This window comes from Gordionus sp. m RMFG-2023, chromosome 4 (assembly GCF_954871325.1).
Source record: "Gordionus sp. m RMFG-2023 chromosome 4, tfGorSpeb1-WG-v2, whole genome shotgun sequence".
Classification (NCBI taxonomy): Eukaryota; Metazoa; Nematomorpha; class Gordioida; order Chordodea; family Parachordodidae; genus Gordionus; species Gordionus sp. m RMFG-2023.
The window spans coordinates 6,768,681-6,789,299 of NC_088778.1; the positions used below are offsets into that span (position 1 = coordinate 6,768,681).

Genomic DNA, 20,619 nt, shown 5'->3' on the forward strand with positions numbered 1-20,619 from the left:
CTATCCCTTTTCAAATTCCTTCTCCTATCCCTTTTCGAATTCCTTCTCCTATCCCTTTTCGAATTCCTTCTCCCATCCCTTTTCGAATTCCTTCTCCTATCCCTTTTCGAATTCCTTCTCCTATCTCTTTTCGAATTCCTTCTCATATCCCTTTACGAATTACTTCTCCCATCCCTTTACTAATTCCTTATTAATCCCTCTTCGAATTCCTTCTCCTATCCCTTTTCGAATTCTTTCTCCTATCTCTTTTCGAATTCCTTCTCATATCCCTTTACGAATTACTTCTCCCATCCCTTTACTAATTCCTTATTAATCCCTCTTCGAATTCCTTCTCCTATCCCTTTTCGAATTCTTTCTCCTATCTCTTTTCGAATTCCTTCTCATATCCCTTTACGAATTACTTCTCCCATCCCTTTACTAATTCCTTATTAATCCCTCTTCGAATTCCTTCTCCTATCCCTTTTCGAATTCCTTCTCCTATCTCTTTTCGAATTCCTTCTCATATCCCTTTACGAATTCCTACTCCTATCCCTTTTCGAATTCCTTCTTAATCATTTCGAATTCCTTCTCCTATCCCTTTTCGAATTCCTTCTCCTATCCCTTTTCGAATTCTTTCTCCTATCTCTTTTCGAATTCCTTCTCATATCCCTTTACTAATTCCTTATTAATCCCTCTTCGAATTCCTTCTCCTATCCCTTTTCGAATTCTTTCTCCTATCTCTTTTCGAATTCCTTCTCCTATCCCGTTACGAATTCCTTCTCCTATCCCTTTTCGAATTCCTTCTCCCATCCTTTTTCGAATTCCTTCTCCTCTCCCATTTCGAATTCCTTCTCCCATCCCTTTTCGAATTCCTTCTCCTATCCCTTTTCGAATTCCTTCTCCCATCCCTTTTCGAATTCCTTCTTCTATCTCTTTTCGAATTCCATCGAATATCCCTTTACGAATTACTTCTCCCATCCCTTTACGAATTCCTATATCTATCCCTTTTAGAATTCCTTCTCCTATCCCTTTACGAATTCAATCTCCTATCCCTTTTCGAATTCCTTCTCCCATCCCTTTTCGAATTCCTTCTCCTGTCCCTTTTCGAATTCCTTCTCCCATCCATTTTCGAATTATTTCTCCTCTACCTTTTAGAATTCCTTCTACTATTCCTTTTCGAATTCCATCTCCCATCCCTTTACGAATTCTTTTTCCTATCCCTTTTCGAATTCCTTCTTAATCCCATTTCGAATTTCTTCTCCCATCCCTTTTCGAATTCCTTTTCCTATCCCGTTACGAATTCCTTCTCCTATCCCTTTTCGAATTTCTTCTCCCATCCCTTTTCGAATTCCTTCTTAATCATTTAGAATTTCTTCTCCCATCCCTTTACGAATTCCTTCTCCTATCCCTTTTCGAATTCCTTCTTAATCCCTTTTCGAATTCCTTCTCCTATCCCGTTACGAATTCCTTCTCCTATCCCTATTCGAACTCCTTCTCCCATCCCTTTTCGAATTCCTTCTCCTATCCCTTTTCGAATTCCTTCTCCTCTACCTTTTAGAATTCCTTCTACTATTCCTTTTCGAATTCCATCTTCCATCCCTTTACGAATTCTTTCTCCTATCCCTTTTCGAATTCCTTCTCCCATCCCTTTTCGAATTCCTTCTCCTCTCCCATTTCGAATTCCTTCTCCCATCCCTTTTCGAATTCCTTCTCCTATCTCTTTTCGAATTCCTTCTCCCATCCGTTTTCGAATCCCTTCTCCTATCCCGTTACGAATTTCTTCTCCTATTATCCTTTTTCGAATTCCTTATTAATCCCTCTTCGAATTCCTTCTCCTATCCCTTTACGAATTCCTTCTCCCATCTCTTTACGAATTCCTTCTTCTATCCCTTTTAGAATTCCTTCTCCTATCCTTTTACGAATTACATCTCCCACCCCTTTACGAATTCCATCTCCCATCCATTTACGAATTCTTTCTCCTATCCCTTTTCGAATTCCTTCTTAATCCCTTTTCTTCTCCCATCCCTTTTCGAATTCCTTCTCCTATCCCGTTACGAATTCCTTCTCCTATCCCTTTTCGAATTCCTTCTCCCATCCTTTTTCGAATTCCTTCTCCTCTCCCATTTCGAATTCCTTCTCCCATCCCTTTTCGAATTCCTTCTCCTATCCCTTTTCGAATTCCTTCTCCCATCCCTTTTCGAATTCCTTCTTCTATCTCTTTTCGAATTCCTTCGAATATCCCTTTACGAATTACTTCTCCCATCCCTTTACGAATTCCTATATCTATCCCTTTTCGAATTCCTTCTCCTATCCCTTTACGAATTCAATCTCCTATCCCTTTTCGAATTCCTTCTCCCATCCCTTTTCGAATTCCTTCTCCTATCCCTTTTCGAATTCCTTCTCCCATCCTTTTTCGAATTCCTTCTCCTCTCCCATTTCGAATTCCTTCTCCCATCCCTTTTCGAATTCCTTCTCCTATCCCTTTTCGAATTCCTTCTCCCATCCCTTTTCGAATTCCTTCTTCTATCTCTTTTCGAATTCCTTCGAATATCCCTTTACGAATTACTTCTCCCATCCCTTTACGAATTCCTATATCTATCCCTTTTCGAATTCCTTCTCCTATCCCTTTACGAATTCAATCTCCTATCCCTTTTCGAATTCCTTCTCCCATCCCTTTTCGAATTCCTTCTCCTATCCCTTTTCGAATTCCTTCTCCCATCCCTTTTCGAATTCCTTCTCCTATCCCGTTACGAATTCCTTCTCCTATTATCCCTTTTCGAATTCCTTATTAATCCCATTTCGAATTCCTTCTCCTATCCCGTTACGAATTCCTTCTCCTATTATCCCTTTTCGAATTCCTTATTAATCCCTCTTCAAATTCCTTCTCCTATCCCTTTTCGAATTCTTTCTCCTATCTCTTTTCGAATTCCTTCTCATATCACTTTACGAATTACTTCTCCCATCCCTTTACGAATTCCTTATTTATCCCTCTTCGAATTCCTTCTCCTATCCCTTTTCGAATTCCTTCTCCTATCCCTTTTCGAATTCCTTCTCCCATCCCTTTTCGAATTCCTTCTCCTATCCCGTTACGAATTCCTTCTCCTATTATCCCTTTTCGAATTCCTTATTAATCCCATTTCGAATTCCTTCTCCTATCCCGTTACGAATTCCTTCTCCTATTATCCCTTTTCGAATTCCTTATTAATCCCTCTTCAAATTCCTTCTCCTATCCCTTTTCGAATTACTTCTCCCATCCCTTTACGAATTCCTATATCTATCCCTTTACGAATTCCTTCTCCTATCCCTTTTCGAATTCCTTCTTAATCCCATTTCGAATTTCTTCTCCCATCCTTTTCGAATTCCTTCTCCTATCCCGTTACGAATTCCTTCTCCTATTATCCCTTTTCGAATTCCTTATTAATCTCTTTTCGAATTCCTTCTCCCATTTCGAATTCCTTCTCCTATCCCGTTACGAATTCCTTCTCCTATTATCCCTTTTCGAATTCCTTATTAATCCCTTTTCGAATTCCTTCTCGTATCCCTTTTCGAATTCCTTCTCCCATCTATTTTCGAATTCCTTCTTCTATCCCTTTTCGAATTCCTTCTCCCATCCCTTTTCGAATTCCTTCTCCTATCCCTTTTCGAATTCCTTCTCCCATCCCTTTTCGAATTCCTTCTCCCATCTCTTTACGAATTCCTTTTTCTATCCCTTTTCGAATTCCTTCTCCCATCTATTTTCGAATTCCTTCTTCTATCCCTTTTCGAATTCCTTCTCCCATCCCTTTTCGAATTCCTTCTCCTTTCCCTTTTCGAATTCCTTCTCCCATCTCTTTTCGAATTCCTTCTCCTATCCCTTTACGAATTCCTTCTTCTATCATTTTTCGAATTCCATCTCCTCTCCTTTACGAATTCCTTCTCCCATCCCTTTACGAATTCCTTCTTCTATCCCTTTTCGAATTCCATCTCCCATCCCTTTTCGAATTCCATCTCCTATACCTTTTGGAATTCCTTCTTCTATCTCTTTTCGAATTCCTTCTCATATCCCTTTACTAATTACTTCTCCCATCCCTTTACTAATTCCTTCTTCCATCCCTTTTCGAATTCCTTCTCCTATCCCGTTACGAATTCCTTCTCCTATCCCTTTTCGAATTCCTTCTCCCATCCTTTTTCTAATTCCTTCTCCTCTCCCAATTCGAATTCCTTCTCCTATCCCTTTTCGAATTCCTTCTCCCATCCCTTTTCGAATTCCTTCTTCTATCTCTTTTCGAATTCCTTCTCATATCCCTTTTCGAATTCCATCTCCTATCCCTTTTCGAATTCCTTCTCCTCTCCCATTTCGAATTCCTTCTCCCATCTCTTTTGGAATTCCTTCTCCTATCCCTTTACGAATTCCTTCTTCTATCATTTTTCGAATTCCATCTCCTCTCCTTTACGATTTCCTTCTCCCATCCCTTTACGAATTCCTTCTTCTATCCCTTTTCGAATTCCATCTCCTATCCCTTTTCGAATTCCTTCTCCTCTCCCATTTCGAATTCCTTCTCCCATCTCTTTTCGAATTCCTTCTCCTATCCCTTTACGAATTCCTTCTTTTATCATTTTTCGAATTCCATCTCCTCTCCTTTACGAATTCCTTCTCCCATCCCTTTACGAATTCCTTCTTCTATCCCTTTTCGAATTGCTTCTCCTATCCCTTTACGAATTCATTCTCCTCTCCCGTTTCGAATTCCTTCTTCTATCCCTTTTCGAATTCCTTCTCCTCTCCCATTTCGAATTCCATCTCATATGTCTTTACTAATTACTTCTCCCACCCCTTTACGAATTCCTTCTCCCATCCCTTTTCGAATTCCTTCTCCTCTCCCATTTCGAATTCCTTCTCATATCCCTTTACGAATTCCTTCTCCTATCTCTTTTCGAATTCCTTCTCCCATCTCTTTTCGAATTATTTCTCCTATCCCTTTTCGAATTCCTTCTCCTATCCCGTTACGAATTCCTTCTCCTATCCCTTTTCGAATTCCTTCTCCCATCCTTTTTCGAATTCCTTCTCCTCTCCCATTTCGAATTCCTTCTCCCATCCCTTTTCGAATTCCTTCTCCTATCCCTTTTCGAATTCCTTCTCCCATCCCTTTTCGAATTCCTTCTTCTATCTCTTTTCGAATTCCATCGAATATCCCTTTACGAATTACTTCTCCCATCCCTTTACGAATTCCTATATCTATCCCTTTTCGAATTCCTTCTCCTATCCCTTTACGAATTCAATCTCCTATCCCTTTTCGAATTCCTTCTCCCATCCCTTTACGAATTCCTATATCTATCCCTTTTCGAATTCCTTCTCCTATCCCTTTTCGAATTCCTTCTCCTGTCCCTTTTCGAATTCCTTCTCCCATCCATTTTCGAATTATTTCTCCTCTACCTTTTAGAATTCCTTCTACTATTCCTTTTCGAATTCCATCTCCCATCCCTTTACGAATTCTTTTTCCTATCCCTTTTCGAATTCCTTCTTAATCCCATTTCGAATTTCTTCTCCCATCCCTTTTCGAATTCCTTTTCCTATCCCGTTACGAATTCCTTCTCCTATCCCTTTTCGAATTTCTTCTCCCATCCCTTTTCGAATTCCTTCTTAATCATTTAGAATTTCTTCTCCCATCCCTTTACGAATTCCTTCTCCTATCCCTTTTCGAATTCCTTCTTAATCCCTTTTCGAATTCCTTCTCCTATCCCGTTACGAATTCCTTCTCCTATCCCTATTCGAACTCCTTCTCCCATCCCTTTTCGAATTCCTTCTCCTATCCCTTTTCGAATTCCTTCTCCTCTACCTTTCAGAATTCCTTCTACTATTCCTTTTCGAATTCCATCTTCCATCCCTTTACGAATTCTTTCTCCTATCCCTTTTCGAATTCCTTCTCCCATCCCTTTTCGAATTCCTTCTCCTCTCCCATTTCGAATTCCTTCTCCCATCCGTTTTCGAATCCCTTCTCCTATCCCGTTACGAATTTCTTCTCCTATTATCCTTTTTCGAATTCCTTATTAATCCCTCTTCGAATTCCTTCTCCTATCCCTTTACGAATTCCTTCTCCCATCTCTTTACGAATTCCTTCTTCTATCCCTTTTAGAATTCCTTCTCCTATCCTTTTACGAATTACATCTCCCACCCCTTTACGAATTCCATCTCCCATCCATTTACGAATTCTTTCTCCTATCCCTTTTCGAATTCCTTCTTAATCCCTTTTCTTCTCCCATCCCTTTTCGAATTCCTTCTCCTATCCCGTTACGAATTCCTTCTCCTATCCCTTTTCGAATTCCTTCTCCCATCCTTTTTCGAATTCCTTCTCCTCTCCCATTTCGAATTCCTTCTCCCATCCCTTTTCGAATTCCTTCTCCTATCCCTTTTCGAATTCCTTCTCCCATCCCTTTTCGAATTCCTTCTTCTATCTCTTTTCGAATTCCTTCGAATATCCCTTTACGAATTACTTCTCCCATCCCTTTACGAATTCCTATATCTATCCCTTTTCGAATTCCTTCTCCTATCCCTTTACGAATTCAATCTCCTATCCCTTTTCGAATTCCTTCTCCCATCCCTTTTCGAATTCCTTCTCCTATCCCTTTTCGAATTCCTTCTCCCATCCCTTTTCGAATTCCTTCTCCTATCCCATTACGAATTCCTTCTCCTATTATCCCTTTTCGAATTCCTTATTAATCCCATTTCGAATTCCTTCTCCTATCCCGTTACGAATTCCTTCTCCTATTATCCCTTTTCGAATTCCTTATTAATCCCTCTTCAAATTCCTTCTCCTATCCCTTTTCGAATTCTTTCTCCTATCTCTTTTCGAATTCCTTCTCATATCACTTTACGAATTACTTCTCCCATCCCTTTACGAATTCCTTATTTATCCCTCTTCGAATTCCTTCTCCTATCCCTTTTCGAATTCTTTCTCCTATCTCTTTTCGAATTATTTCTCATATCCTTTTACGAATTACTTCTCCCATCCCTTTACGAATTCCTATATCTATCCCTTTACGAATTCCTTCTCCTATCCCTTTTCGAATTCCTTCTTAATCCCATTTCGAATTTCTTCTCCCATCCTTTTCGAATTCCTTCTCCTATCCCGTTACGAATTCCTTCTCCTATTATCCCTTTTCGAATTCCTTATTAATCTCTTTTCGAATTCCTTCTCCCATTTCGAATTCCTTCTCCTATCCCGTTACGAATTCCTTCTCCTATTATCCCTTTTCGAATTCCTTATTAATCCCTTTTCGAATTCCTTCTCTATCCCTTTTCGAATTCCTTCTCCCATCTATTTTCGAATTCCTTCTTCTATCCCTTTTCGAATTCCTTCTCCCATCCCTTTTCGAATTCCTTCTCCTATCCCTTTTCGAATTCCTTCTCCCATCCCTTTTCGAATTCCTTCTCCCATCTCTTTACGAATTCCTTTTTCTATCCCTTTTCGAATTCCTTCTCCCATCTATTTTCGAATTCCTTCTTCTATCCCTTTTCGAATTCCTTCTCCCATCCCTTTTCGAATTCCTTCTCCTTTCCCTTTTCGAATTCCTTCTCCCATCTCTTTTCGAATTCCTTCTCCTATCCCTTTACGAATTCCTTCTTCTATCATTTTTCGAATTCCATCTCCTCTCCTTTACGAATTCCTTCTAACATCCCTTTACGAATTCCTTCTTCTATCCCTTTTCGAATTCCATCTCCCATCCCTTTTCGAATTCCTTCTCCTATACCTTTTGGAATTCCTTCTTCTATCTCTTTTCGAATTCCTTCTCATATCCCTTTACTAATTACTTCTCCCATCCCTTTACTAATTCCTTCTTCCATCCCTTTTCGAATTCCTTCTCCTATCCCGTTACGAATTCCTTCTCCTATCCCTTTTCGAATTCCTTCTCCCATCCTTTTTCGAATTCCTTCTCCTCTCCCATTTCGAATTCCTTCTCCTATCCCTTTTCGAATTCCTTCTCCCATCCCTTTTCGAATTCCTTCTTCTATCTCTTTTCGAATTCCTTCTCATATCCCTTTTCGAATTCCATCTCCTATCCCTTTTCGAATTCCTTCTCATCTCCCATTTCGAATTCCTTCTCCCATCTCTTTTGGAATTCCTTCTCCTATCCCTTTACGAATTCCTTCTTCTATCATTTTTCGAATTCCATCTCCTCTCCTTTACGATTTCCTTCTCCCATCCCTTTACGAATTCCTTCTTCTATCCCTTTTCGAATTCCATCTCCTATCCCTTTTCGAATTCCTTCTCCTCTCCCATTTCGAATTCCTTCTCCCATCTCTTTTCGAATTCCTTCTCCTATCCCTTTACGAATTCCTTCTTCTATCATTTTTCGAATTCCATCTCCTCTCCTTTACGAATTCCTTCTCCCATCCCTTTACGAATTCCTTCTTCTATCCCTTTTCGAATTGCTTCTCCTATCCCTTTACGAATTCATTCTCCTCTCCCGTTTCGAATTCCTTCTTCTATCCCTTTTCGAATTCCTTCTCCTATCCCTTTACGAATTCCTTCTCCTATCCCTTTACGAATTCCTTCTCCTATCCTTTACTAATTCCTTCTCCCATCCCTTTTGGAATTCCATCTCCCATCCCTTTTCGAATTCCTTCTCCCATCCCTTTTCGAATTCCTTCTCCCATCTCTTTACGAATTCCTTCTCCTATCCTTTACTAATTCCTTCTCCCATCCCTTTTGGAATTCCATCTCCCACCCCTTTTCGAATTCCTTCTCCCATCTCTTTACGAATTCCTTCTTTTATCCCTTTTCGAATTCCTTCTCCTATCCCTCTACGAATTCCTTCTTCTATCCCTTTTCGAATTCCTTCTCCTATCCCTTTTCGAATTCCTTCTCCCATCCCTTTACGAATTCCTTCTCCTATGCCTTTTCGAATTCTTTCTCCTATCCCTTTTCGAATTCCTTCTCCCATCTCTTTACGAATTCCTTTTTCTATCCCTTTTCGAATTCCTTCTCATATCCCTTTTCGAATTCCATCTCCTATCCCTTTACGAATTCCTTCTCCTATCGCTTTTCGAATTCCTTATCCTATCCCTTTACGAATTCCTTCTTCTATCTCTTTTCGAATTCCTTCTCATATCCCTTTACTAAATACTTCTCCCATCCCTTTACGAATTCCTTCTTTTATCCCTTTTCGAATTCCTTCTCCTATCCCTCTACGAATTCCTTCTAACATCCCTTTACGAATTCCTTCTTCTATCCCTTTTCGAATTCCATCTCATCCCCCTTTTCGAATTCCTTCTTCTATCCCTTTACGAATTAAATCTCCCATCCATTTACGAATTCTTTCTCCTATCCCTTTTCGAATTTCTTCTCCTATCCCTTTTCGAATTCCTTCAACTATCCCTTTTCGAATTCTTTCTTCTATCCCTTTTCGAATTTCTTCTCCTATCCCCTTTCGAATTCCTTCTACTCTCCCTTTTCGAATTCCTTCTCCCATCCCTTTTCGAATTCCTTCTCCTATCCCTTTACGAATTCCTTCTCCCATCCCGTTACGAATTCCTTCTCCTATCCCTTTACTAATTCCTTCTCCCATCCCTTTTGGAATTCCATCTCCCATCCCTTTTCGAATTCCTTCTCCCATCCCTTTTCGAATTCCTTCTCCCATCTCCTTACGAATTCCTTCTCCCATCCCTTTTCGAATTCCATCTCCCATCCCTTTTCGAATTCCTTCTCCTATCCCGTTACGAATTCCTTCTCCTCTCCCGTTTCGAATTCCTTCTCCTCTCCCTTTTCGAATTCCTTCTCCCATCCCTTTTCGAATTCCTTCTCCTATCCCTTTACGAATTCCTTCTCCCATCCCGTTACGAATTCCTTCTCCTATCCCTTTACGAATTACTTCTCCTATCCCTTTTTGAATTCCTTCTCCTCTCCCTTTTCGAATTCCTTCTCCCATCTCTTTACGAATTCCTTCTTCTATCCCTTTTAGAATTCCTTCTCCTATCACTTTACGAATTCCTTCTCCTATCCCGTTACGAATTCCTTCTTCTATCCCTTTTAGAATTCCTTCTCATATCCTTTTACGAATTACTTCTCCTCTCCCGTTTCGAATTCTTTCTCCTCTCCCTTTTCGAATTCCTTCTCCCATCCCTTTACGAATTCCTTCTCCCATCTCTTTACGAATTCCTTCTTCTATCCCTTTTAGAATTCCTTCTCATATCCTTTTACGAATTACTTCTCCTCTCCCGTTTCGAATTCTTTCTCCTCTCCCTTTTCGAATTCCTTCTCCCATCCCTTTTCGAATTCCTTCTCCCATCTCTTTACGAATTCCTTCTTCTATCCCTTTTAGAATTCCTTCTCCTATCACTTTACGAATTCCTTCTCCTATCCCGTTTCGAATTCCTTCTCCTCTCCCTTTTCGAATTCCTTCTCCCATCCCTTTTCGATTTCCTTCTCCTATCCCTTTACGAATTTCTTCTATCATCCCGTTACTAATTCCTTTTTCTATCCCTTTTAGAATTCCTTCTCTTATCTCACGAATTCCTTCTCCTTTCCCTTCGAATTCCTTCTCCTATCCCTTTTCGAATTCCTTCTCCTACCCCTTTTCGAATTCCTTCTCCTATCCCTTTTCGAATTCCTTCTCCCATCCCTTTACGAATTCCATCTCCCATCCCTTTTCTAATTCCTTCTCCCATCCCTTTTCGAATTCCTTCTCCTATCCCTTTACGAATTCCTTCTCCCATCCCGTTACGAATTCCTTCTCCTATCCCTTTACGAATTACTTCTCCTATCCCTTTTTGAATTCCTTCTCCTCTCCCTTTTCGAATTTCTTCTCCCATCCCTTTTCGAATTCCTTCTCCCATCTCTTTTCGAATTCCTTCTCCTATCCCTTTACGAATTCCTTCTTCTATCCCTTTTCGAATTCCTTCTCCTATCCCTTTACGAATTCCTTCTCCCATCTCTTTACGAATTCCTTCTTCTATCCCTTTTAGAATTCCTTCTCATATCCTTTTACGAATTACTTCTCCTCTCCCGTTTCGAATTCTTTCTCCTCTCCCTTTTCGAATTCCTTCTCCCATCCCTTTTCGAATTCCTTCTCCCATCTCTTTACGAATTCCTTCTTCTATCCCTTTTAGAATTCCTTCTCCTATCCCTTTACGAATTCCTTCTCCTATCCCGTTACGAATTCCTTCTCCTATCCCGTTTCGAATTCCTTCTCCTCTCCCTTTTCGAATTCCTTCTCCCATCCCTTTTCGATTTCCTTCTCCTATCCCTTTACGAATTTCTTCTATCATCTCTTTACGAATTCCTTTTTCTATCCCTTTTAGAATTCCTTCTCTTATCTCACGAATTCCTTCTCCTTTCCCTTCGAATTCCTTCTCCTATCCCTTTTCGAATTCCTTCTCCTACCCCTTTTCGAATTCCTTCTCCTATCCCTTTTCGAATTCCTTCTTTCATCCCTTTACGAATTCCATCTCCCATCCCTTTTCTAATTCCTTCTCCCATCCCTTTACGAATTCCTTCTTCTATCCCTTTTCGAATTCCTTCTCCCATCTCTTTACGAATTCCTTCTCCTATTCCTTTTCGAATTCCTTCTCCTCTCCCGTTTCGAATTCCTTCTCCTCTCCCTTTTCGAATTCCTTTTCCCATCCCTTTTCTAATTCCTTCTCCTATCCCTTTACGAATTCCTTCTCCCATCCCGTTACGAATTCCTTCTCCTATCCCTTTACGAATTACTTCTCCTATCCCTTTTCGAATTCCTTCTCCTCTCCCTTTTCGAATTCCTTCTCCCATCCCTTTTCGAATTCCTTCTCCCATCTCTTTTCGAATTCCTTCTCCTATCCTTTTACGAATTCCTTCTTCTATCCCTTTTCGAATTCCATCTTCTCTCCTTTACGAATTCCTTCCCATCCCTTTACGAATTCCTTCTTCTATCCCTTTTCGAATTCCTTCTCCTATCCCTTTACGATTTCTTTCTCCTATCCCGTTATGAATTCCTTCTCCTCTCCCGTTTCGAATTCCTTCTCCTATCCCTTTACGAATTCCTTCTTCTATCCCTTTTCGAATTCCATCTCCTCTCCTTTACGAATTCCTTCTCCCATCCCTTTACGAATTCCTTCTTCTATCCATTTACTAATTACTTTTACTATCCCTTTACGAATTCCTTCTCCCATCCCGTTACGAATTCCTTCTCCTATCCCTTTACGAATTCCTTCTTCTATCCCTTTTCGAATTCCATCTCCTCTCCCTTTTCGATATCCTTCTCCAATCCCGTTTCGAATTCCTTCTCCCATCCCTTTTCGAATTCCTTCTCCTATCCCGTTACGAATTCCTTCTCCTATCCCGTTACGAATTCCTTCTCCTATCCCGTTACGAATTCCATCTCCTATCCCGTTACGAATTCCATCTCCCATCCCTTTACGAATTCCTTCTCCTATCCCTTTACGAATTCCTTCTTCTATCCCGTTACGAATTCCATCTCCCATATTTTTTCGAATTCCTTCTCCTATCCCTTTACGAATTTCTTCTATCATCCCGTTACTAATTCCTTCTCCCATCCCTTTTGGAATTCCATATCCCATCCCTTTTCGATTTCCTTCTCCTATCCCTTTACGAATTCCTTCTATCATCCCGTTACGAATTCCTTTTTCTATCCCTTTTCGAATTCCTTCTCCCATCTCTTTACGAATTCCTTTTTCTATCCCTTTTCGAATTCCTTCTCATATCCCTTTTCGAATTCCTTCTCCTATCCTGTTACGAATTCCTTCTCCTATCCCGTTACGAATTCCTTCTCCTATCCCGTTACGAATTCCATCTCCCATCCCTTTACGAATTCCTTCTCCTATCCCTTTACGAATTCCTTCTTCTATCCCGTTACGAATTCCATCTCCTATCCCTTTTCGAATTCCTTCTCCTATCCCTTTACGAATTTCTTCTATCATCCCTTTACGAATTACTTCTCCTATCCCTTTTCGAATTCCTTCTCCTCTCCCTTTTCGAATTCCTTCTCCCATCCCTTTTCGAATTCCTTCTCCCATCTCTTTTCGAATTCCTTCTCCTATCCCTTTACGAATTCCTTCTTCTATCCCTTTTCGAATTCCATCTTCTCTCCTTTACGAATTCCTTCCCATCCCTTTACGAATTCCTTCTTCTATCCCTTTTCGAATTCCTTCTCCTATCCCTTTACGATTTTTTTCTCCTATCCCGTTATGAATTCCTTCTCCTCTCCCGTTTCGAATTCCTTCTCCTATCCCTTTACGAATTCCTTCTTCTATCCCTTTTCGAATTCCATCTCCTCTCCTTTACGAATTCCTTCTCCCATCCCTTTACGAATTCCTTCTTCTATCCCTTTTCGAATTCCTTCTCCTATCCCTTTACGAATTCCTTCTCCTATCCCTTTTCGAATTCCTTCTCCCATCCCTTTACGAATTCCTTCTTCTATCCCTTTTCGAATTCCATCCCCTATCCCTTTACTAATTACTTTTACTATCCCTTTACGAATTCCTTCTCCCATCCCGTTACGAATTCCTTCTCCTATCCCTTTACGAATTCCTTCTTCTATCCCTTTTCGAATTCCATCTCCTCTCCCTTTTCGATATCCTTCTCCAATCCCGTTTCGAATTCCTTCTCCCATCCCTTTTCGAATTCCTTCTCCTATCCCGTTACGAATTCCTTCTCCTATCCCGTTACGAATTCCTTCTCCTATCCCGTTACGAATTCCATCTCCTATCCCGTTACGAATTCCATCTCCCATCCTTTACGAATTCCTTCTCCTATCCCTTTACGAATTCCTTCTTCTATCCCGTTACGAATTCCATCTCCCATCCCTTTTCGAATTCCTTCTCCTATCCCTTTACGAATTCTTTCTCCCATCCCTTTACGAATTCCTTCTTCTATCCCTTTTCGAATTCCATCTCCTCTCCCATTTCGAATTCCTTCTCCTATCCCTTTACGAATTCCTTCTCCCATCCCGTTACGAATTCCTTCTCCTATCCCTTTACGAATTCCATCTCCTATCCCTTTTCGAATTCCTTCTCCCATCCCTTTTCGAATTCCTTCTCCCATCTCTTTACGAATTCCTTCTCCCATCCCTTTTCGAATTCCACCTCCCATCCCTTTTCGAATTCCTTATCCCATCCCTTTACGAATTCCTTCTCCTTATCCCTTTACGAATTCCTTCTCCCATCCCTTTACGAATTCCTTCTTCTATCTCTTTTCGAATTCCATCTCCTCTCCCTTTTCGAATCCTTCTCCTTTCCCTTTTCGAATTCCTTCTCCCATCCCTTTCTTCACCCATCTCTTTACGAATTCCTTCTCCCATCCCTTTTCGAATTCCACTTCCCATCCCTTTTCGAATTCCTTCTCCCATCCCTTTACGAATTCCTTCTCCTATCCCTTTACGAATTCCTTCTCCCATCCCTTTACGAATTCCTTCTTCCCATCCCTTTACGAATTCCTTCTTCTATCCCTTTTCGAATTCCATCTCCTCTCTTTTACGAATTCCTTCTCCCATCCCTTTACGAATTCCTTCTTCTATCCCTTTACGAATTTCTTCTCCTATCCCATTACGAATTCCTTCTCCTATTCCTTTACGAATTCCTTCTCCTTTCCCTTTTCGAATTCCTTCTCCCATCCCTTTTCGAATTCCTTCTCCCATCCCTTTTCGAATTCCTTCTCCCATCTCTTTTCGAATTCCTTCTCCTATCCCTTTACGAATTCCTTCTTCTATCCCTTTTCGAATTCCATCTCCTCTCTTTTACGAATTCCTTCTCCCATCCCTTTACGAATTCCTTCTTCTATCCCTTTACGAATTCCTTCTCCTATCCCATTACGAATTCCTTCTCCTCTCCCGTTTCGAATTCCTTCTCCTCTCCCTTTTCGAATTCCTTCTCCCATCCCTTTTCGAATTCCTTCTCCTATCCCTTTACGAATTCCTTCTCCCATCCCGTTACGAATTCCTAATCCTATCCCTTTATGAATTCCTTCTCCTATCCCTTTACGAATTCCTTCTCCCATCCCGTTACGAATTCCTAATCCTATCCCTTTACGAATTCCTTCTCCTATCCCTTTTCGAATTCCATCTCCTCTCCCTTTTCGATTCCTTCTCTCATCCCTTTTCGAATTCCTTCTCCTATCCCTTTACGAATTCCTTCTCCCATCCCTTTACGAATTCCTTCTTCTATCCCTTTTCGAATTCCATCTCCTCTCCCTTTTCGAATTCCTTCTCCTATCCCTTTACGAATTCCTTCTACCATCCCGTTACGAATTCCTTCTCCCATCCCTTTTCGAATTCCTTCCCCTATCCCGTTACGAATTCCTTCTCCTATCCCGTTACGAATTCCTTCTCCTATCCCGTTACGAATTCCATCTCCTATCCCGTTACGAATTCCATCTCCCATCCCTTTTCGAATTCCTTCTCCTATCCCTTTACGAATTACTTCTCCCATCCCTTTTCGAATTCCTTCTTCTATCCCTTTACGAATTCCTTCTTCTATCCCTTTTCGAATTCCATCTCCTCTCCCTTTTCGAATTCCTTCTCCCATCCATTTTCGAATTCCTTCTCCCATCTCTTTACGAATTCCTTCTCCCATCCCTTTTCGAATTCCTTCTCCTATCCCTTTACGAATTCCTTCTCCCATCCCGTTACGAATTCCTTCTCCTATCCCGTTACGAATTCCATCTCCCATCCCTTTTCGAATTCCTTCTCCTATCCCTTTACGAATTACTTCTCCCATCCCTTTTCGAATTCCTTCTTCTATCCCTTTACGAATTCCTTCTCCCATCTCTTTACGAATTCCTTCTTCTCTCCCTTTTCGAATTCCTTCTTCTATCCCTTTACGAATTCCTTCTTCTATTTTTCGAATTCCATCTCCTCTCCCTTTTCGAATTCCTTCTCCCATCCCTTTTCGAATTCCTTATCCCATCTCTTTACGAATTCCTTCTCCCATCTCGAATTCCTTCTCCTATCCCTTTACGAATTCCTTCTCACATCCCGTTACGAATTCCTTCTCCTATCCCTTTACGAATTCCTTCTTCTATCCCTTTTCGAATTCCATCTCCTCTCCCTTTTCGAATTCCTTCTCCCATCCCTTTTCGAATTCCTTCTCCCATCTCTTTACGAATTCCTTCTCCCATCCCTTTTCGAATTCCACCTTCCATCCCTTTTCGAATTCCTTCTTCTATCCCTTTACGAATTCCTTCTCCCATCCCTTTACGAATTCCTTCTTCTATCCCTTTTCGAATTCCATCTCCTCTCCCTTTTCGAATTCCATCTCCCATCCCTTTTCGAATTCCTTCTCCTATCCCTTTACGAATTCCTTCTCCCATCCCGTTACGAATTCCTTCTCCTATCCTTTTACGAATTCCTTCTTCTATCCCTTTTCGAATTCCATCTCCTCTCCCTTTTCGAATTCCATGTCCCATGCCTTTTCGAATTCCTTCTCTTATCTCTTTACGAATTCCTTCTCCCATCCCTTTTCGAACTCCATCTCTTATCCCTTTTCAAATTCCTTCTCCCAACCCTTTACAAATTCCTTCTCCTATCTATTTTCGAATTCCATCTCCTATCCCTTTTATTGAAATTTTTCCATCCCATAATCTTTCAACTATCCCATATAATATTTTTTCCCTCTAACCTTATATTCCCATATCTTTCTTCGTATTCCTCCATTTCCTATTCATTTTCCTATTCCTTCACATATCCATTTTTTAATTAAATTTTCTTCCTTTTTTGAAATCCATTTCCTATAATTTTTTAAATTCAATTTAATTCCATACTAACTACGTCTTAAAAATTTATTTAAAAATATGTATCTAATCATACCCATCTCAGATAGCTATTCTAATCGTTTATCTAAATTTTAATAACCTCAAACTTGTTTTATTTAAAATTACCCTTTCTAAATCCAAAAAATTCCAAAACTATCCATAGTCTTTTATAGATTTTAAATAATAAATTATTCTTGTATCTTTTCTTCAGCCCAACCCTACCCATCATCCATGAATTCTATGAATATGAGTTTAATAAAAAACTAATAAAAAATAAAATAACAATTAAATTTGATTTCTTTCCATATCATTATCAAACACATGTTTTGCTGTTAACACTTTGAATCGATAAGCCAACTCTTCTTATAGCTCTATTAAAGATTTATTTATTATGTATTTTAGAGATTTTAAGAAATCGAATTATGCAAAAGTTAAAGATATTTATTTGGGTTTTAATTTAATTGTCAATATGTTTTTAATTAAATCATCACAACACTCTTCATTATGTTATCTTATAGCCCTAAACCATATACAAAAATATAAATATATAATAATACACCAAGTATTTTACTATATCATATCTCTACATCCTGTCCTTTAATAGCCTTAATTTTTTTTTATTGTAAGATGTTTTGTAAACTAAAAATAATTATATTTTAGATTAAATCAAACAATTCATAGAATATTTGTTATAATAAATGATTCTCGGATTTTTTTAAAAACAGTATTAAATTTCAAGACATTTTTTAAAGAACCAGTTATATTAACCATTTATTATAGTATTAAAGCAAAACGTATAAATGATGCAAAATAAAATTTAGAAAATAAAAATTATTTATAAGAATTAAATATTATCGTCATCCTGAAAAAGTATCTGTGAAATTCGTCTCAAACAAATTCTTAGGATCAATCTCGAAAGAAGACCCCAAGAAAAATTTACCTAATTCTTTCCCCCTTCCGCCAGAAATATTTTCTAATAATATAAAAACTAATATGATGCACTAAACTTTCATTTATTCGACTAAAACTCGTGTCTAATTACAATATTCCAAAGAATACTTGTAATAAAAATTTTTCTAATCACAGTAATATAGTATAAAGGAACTGTTATCTAGATATAATTTTTTTTAATAAACAATCCACATATCTAGTTTAGATAAAATCAAGCAGATATTTTTTATTAAAACAACAAATATCACTTATTTAACATAATAATTTTAGGCGACTTCTCACTAATTTTGATCTTTACTAAGATAAATTTCAAATTGATTTAAGGTTAATCTAATCGGTTGAACATTGTAGAAATTTAATATAAGTGAAAGAAATTTTAATATTTTATTGAGGGATAGAATATTTAAAAATTAAATAACTAATTAAAAATAAAATCGAAAGACTTGCCTAGATAAGCTAAAGCAATATTAATATTATAGATCTATCAACGCCCCTCTTCCTAGGAATTTAAGCTATGAATATATTTTAAACTTAACAATTATACCTGAATTCTTTCATATTCAACGCAAGTTTTTTCAACCGTCTTAGAACTGCGTCATTCTCGTGTCTATTCCAATAAAAATACAAAATTATTTAAATATGACAATTCTGCCGTTAAATTTTTTATGTTCTATCATATTATAATAATATTCAACAATTAATAAAAATGATAATAACTTTACTTCTAAAATATATTTCTACAACTACAGAATTTGATGTGATTGTTGAAAAGCTTGATATCAAAATTATTTTAATATCATACAATTATTTTTTTCCCGAGTTTATCATATAGGATTCCCTTCTCTTTGATTTTCAAATTAAGTTAAGGTCAAAATAGTTTCCCTGTAGACTTCCTTGTAATCTTTTTACCTTATAGGAAAAAACCTTTAGTGTGTGTCTTGGTTCGACTTATTACCAAACAGCCGGATTTTTGGCCGTCTATATAGTTTGAACACCTCAAAAAATTAGAGAGAAAAAAAACGATAAAAACAAAATAAAACTAAAAAAGTAAACAACAAAAATAAACACAAAAAAAACAGAAAAATGAGTTTAAGAAAATATTAAAAATAACATTCCATCAAGCACTTATAAACAAACGAAAGGTGTCCAAGTTTAAGCTCTTTATCAGACTAGGCGTTTGTTAGAAAACGAAATTGAAACATCTTACATTAATCAGAGATCGACAAGCTCAGAATAATAGGTCAAAATAGTATGTTTAAAAAATTGAGCGAGGTTGGAAAATTTTAAAAAATATTAAAATCCGAATTTGGCCCTTTTGGCCTTTTAAAAAAATTAATTTAAATTATTCCATAATAGACTAAAAGCCGTTAGAGCAAGGTATTAAATACCCCAGCCTTTCAGAACTGTCACTAAGAAGACCTACTGGTTTGAGATTGGATGGTATGTTAGCTTCGAAAGCTTATAGAATGTTGTTGTTTTGCGGCAGGTTGGGGGGCTGGCGTCCGTGAGAATATTTGCAATGCAGTAATTTACTTTATTACATCTTAGATGAAAAGCGATGAAAATAAGCTATTCGACCAAGAAAAGCAATCAGAGGTTGAAGCTGGGTATTGTCTCTAGCCATTCATATCCTGTTTTCGCTTTAAAAAAAATATTGAATTAAGGTTAACCTCAAGGCTCAAGGTGGCCGTCTGTAAAAATGTAATCAACGACCAGGAAACAAGTAAAAAATCCAAGTCTTTTTGGGCATGAGGGATTGGTCTGATAGTGGGCAATTTTCCTCCCAGGTGTCGAGGACTGAGGTTATCTCGTCGTCTGGGATAAGCCGTTGGAGTTCAAGAAATTCGTAAGTGAAAAGATTAGATAAGCACAAAGGTGAGCGGATGCCAAATAGGTTAGATTTATGGTAAAGTGGCTTTTCGCTGGGCAGAAGTCAAAAATTTTAGGTTCAAAAATGATTCAAGCTTTTTCTTTAATATAAGTTCGTGCGAGGATAGAAAATACTCATTTTTGAATACGGGTGAAGTTCTTATAGCTTATAGAATTTTAAGTATATTAAAGAAGTTTTCAAAAAAGGGTGAAGAGAAAGGGCCTATAATAAAGAGTATTAAGTTGTTTAAGATTTTGAGAGAGCTAATTTAAAGAATGTAAATAGCCCCCTTCCCCCTTTTCCATATTTTGATACATAGACTGGAATCTATTCCAGATATGAGAAGCTCCATTAATATTTAAGAACAAATTATTAACTCTTAAACTAGTTCGTTTATCTACCATGTTTAAATTCATAAAAGGAAAATCACTTACACACACTGAAATACTGATGGTTAAAGTATCCACGCAGTTAAGAATATTTTTAAAATTATTAATTAGGAATTTCATCATCGATATATGCCCAAGTTTCATATTCGTTTAATTTGAATCTTTAGATTCCTTTTATTTGCTTCTCGTAAATCGGTTCTCAGGCCCAAATTTCTATCAAAATAAATAAAGAATATGTCGGAAAAAATATAAAATTAAAAAATAATTTTAAAATTTATTCAAAACATTATACCCCCATTTTTAAAGCTAATTCATTAGATGATAATTTCTAGACAAATTATATTCTATATTTAATCATACTAATTTTTGAGTTTTTAAACAATATATTTTTTAAATAAAGGAGTAATTTCTGAATCGAACAAGCTCAAATATTTACCTATACGGCATCTACATGAGAGAGTAGAATAGAAGCGACTCGCATCCAATTTGAGTAGACACCTAATAGGGTAAAGTTCAAATAAACGCTATTGGTAGATTAATAATAAAAATAAGCGATAAAAAAAAAAGTTTAAATTTATTAATAAATAATTATTTCTCGTTTATTCACAGATAATATTTTAGTAAAGTTTGAAGTTATACAAGCTCGTGGCTAATATATAGAATACGGTTAGTAATAACAACTAGTTGATTAAACTAATGTTTATTTGTTATTTCT

General features: G+C 38.0%; 7 protein-coding genes across 7 annotated transcripts; all 7 read right to left on the reverse strand.

The window, feature by feature from the left end:
- Nucleotides 1-9,204: 9,204 nt before the first annotated feature.
- LOC135928564 (keratin, type I cytoskeletal 14-like) lies at nucleotides 9,205-9,642 on the reverse strand. Its single transcript, XM_065465020.1, has one exon. The coding sequence runs from the start codon at nucleotides 9,640-9,642 to the stop codon at nucleotides 9,205-9,207; it is 438 nt and encodes a 145-aa protein (XP_065321092.1).
- Nucleotides 9,643-10,459: 817 nt separating this feature from the next.
- LOC135928565 (uncharacterized) lies at nucleotides 10,460-10,885 on the reverse strand. The gene has a single exon (XM_065465021.1). It carries the CDS (start codon nucleotides 10,883-10,885, stop codon nucleotides 10,460-10,462), a length of 426 nt encoding a protein of 141 aa, XP_065321093.1.
- A 385-nt stretch (nucleotides 10,886-11,270) lies between these two features.
- Nucleotides 11,271-11,744, reverse strand: LOC135928566 (uncharacterized). The gene has a single exon (XM_065465022.1). It carries the CDS (start codon nucleotides 11,742-11,744, stop codon nucleotides 11,271-11,273), a length of 474 nt encoding a protein of 157 aa, XP_065321094.1.
- Nucleotides 11,745-11,977: 233 nt separating this feature from the next.
- LOC135928567 (uncharacterized) lies at nucleotides 11,978-12,604 on the reverse strand. Its single transcript, XM_065465023.1, has one exon. The coding sequence runs from the start codon at nucleotides 12,602-12,604 to the stop codon at nucleotides 11,978-11,980; it is 627 nt and encodes a 208-aa protein (XP_065321095.1).
- Nucleotides 12,605-13,652: 1,048 nt separating this feature from the next.
- On the reverse strand, nucleotides 13,653-14,039 carry LOC135928568 (merozoite surface protein 2-like). Its single transcript, XM_065465024.1, has one exon. The coding sequence runs from the start codon at nucleotides 14,037-14,039 to the stop codon at nucleotides 13,653-13,655; it is 387 nt and encodes a 128-aa protein (XP_065321096.1).
- Nucleotides 14,040-14,986: 947 nt separating this feature from the next.
- Nucleotides 14,987-15,826, reverse strand: LOC135928569 (uncharacterized). The gene has a single exon (XM_065465025.1). It carries the CDS (start codon nucleotides 15,824-15,826, stop codon nucleotides 14,987-14,989), a length of 840 nt encoding a protein of 279 aa, XP_065321097.1.
- Nucleotides 15,827-15,911: 85 nt separating this feature from the next.
- On the reverse strand, nucleotides 15,912-16,397 carry LOC135928570 (protein qua-1-like). The gene has a single exon (XM_065465026.1). It carries the CDS (start codon nucleotides 16,395-16,397, stop codon nucleotides 15,912-15,914), a length of 486 nt encoding a protein of 161 aa, XP_065321098.1.
- Nucleotides 16,398-20,619: the final 4,222 nt, after the last annotated feature.

Bases quoted from the DNA above. Each gene is read 5' to 3' on its own strand.
- LOC135928564 (XM_065465020.1), bottom strand. From the start codon at position 9,642: ATGGGAGATGGAATTCGAAAAGGGATGGGAGAAGGAATTCGTAAGGAG.
- LOC135928565 (XM_065465021.1), bottom strand. From the start codon at position 10,885: ATGGGAGAAGGAATTCGTAAAGGGATAGGAGAAGGAATTCGAAAAGGG.
- LOC135928566 (XM_065465022.1), bottom strand. From the start codon at position 11,744: ATGGGAGAAGGAATTCGAAAAGGGATGGGAGAAGGAATTCGAAAAGGG.
- LOC135928567 (XM_065465023.1), bottom strand. From the start codon at position 12,604: ATGGGAGAAGGAATTCGAAAAGGGATAGAAAAAGGAATTCGTAACGGG.
- LOC135928568 (XM_065465024.1), bottom strand. From the start codon at position 14,039: ATGGGAGGTGGAATTCGAAAAGGGATGGGAGAAGGAATTCGTAAAGAG.
- LOC135928569 (XM_065465025.1), bottom strand. From the start codon at position 15,826: ATGGGAGAAGGAATTCGAAAAGGGAGAGGAGATGGAATTCGAAAAATA.
- LOC135928570 (XM_065465026.1), bottom strand. From the start codon at position 16,397: ATGGGAGAAGGAATTCGTAAAGAGATAAGAGAAGGAATTCGAAAAGGC.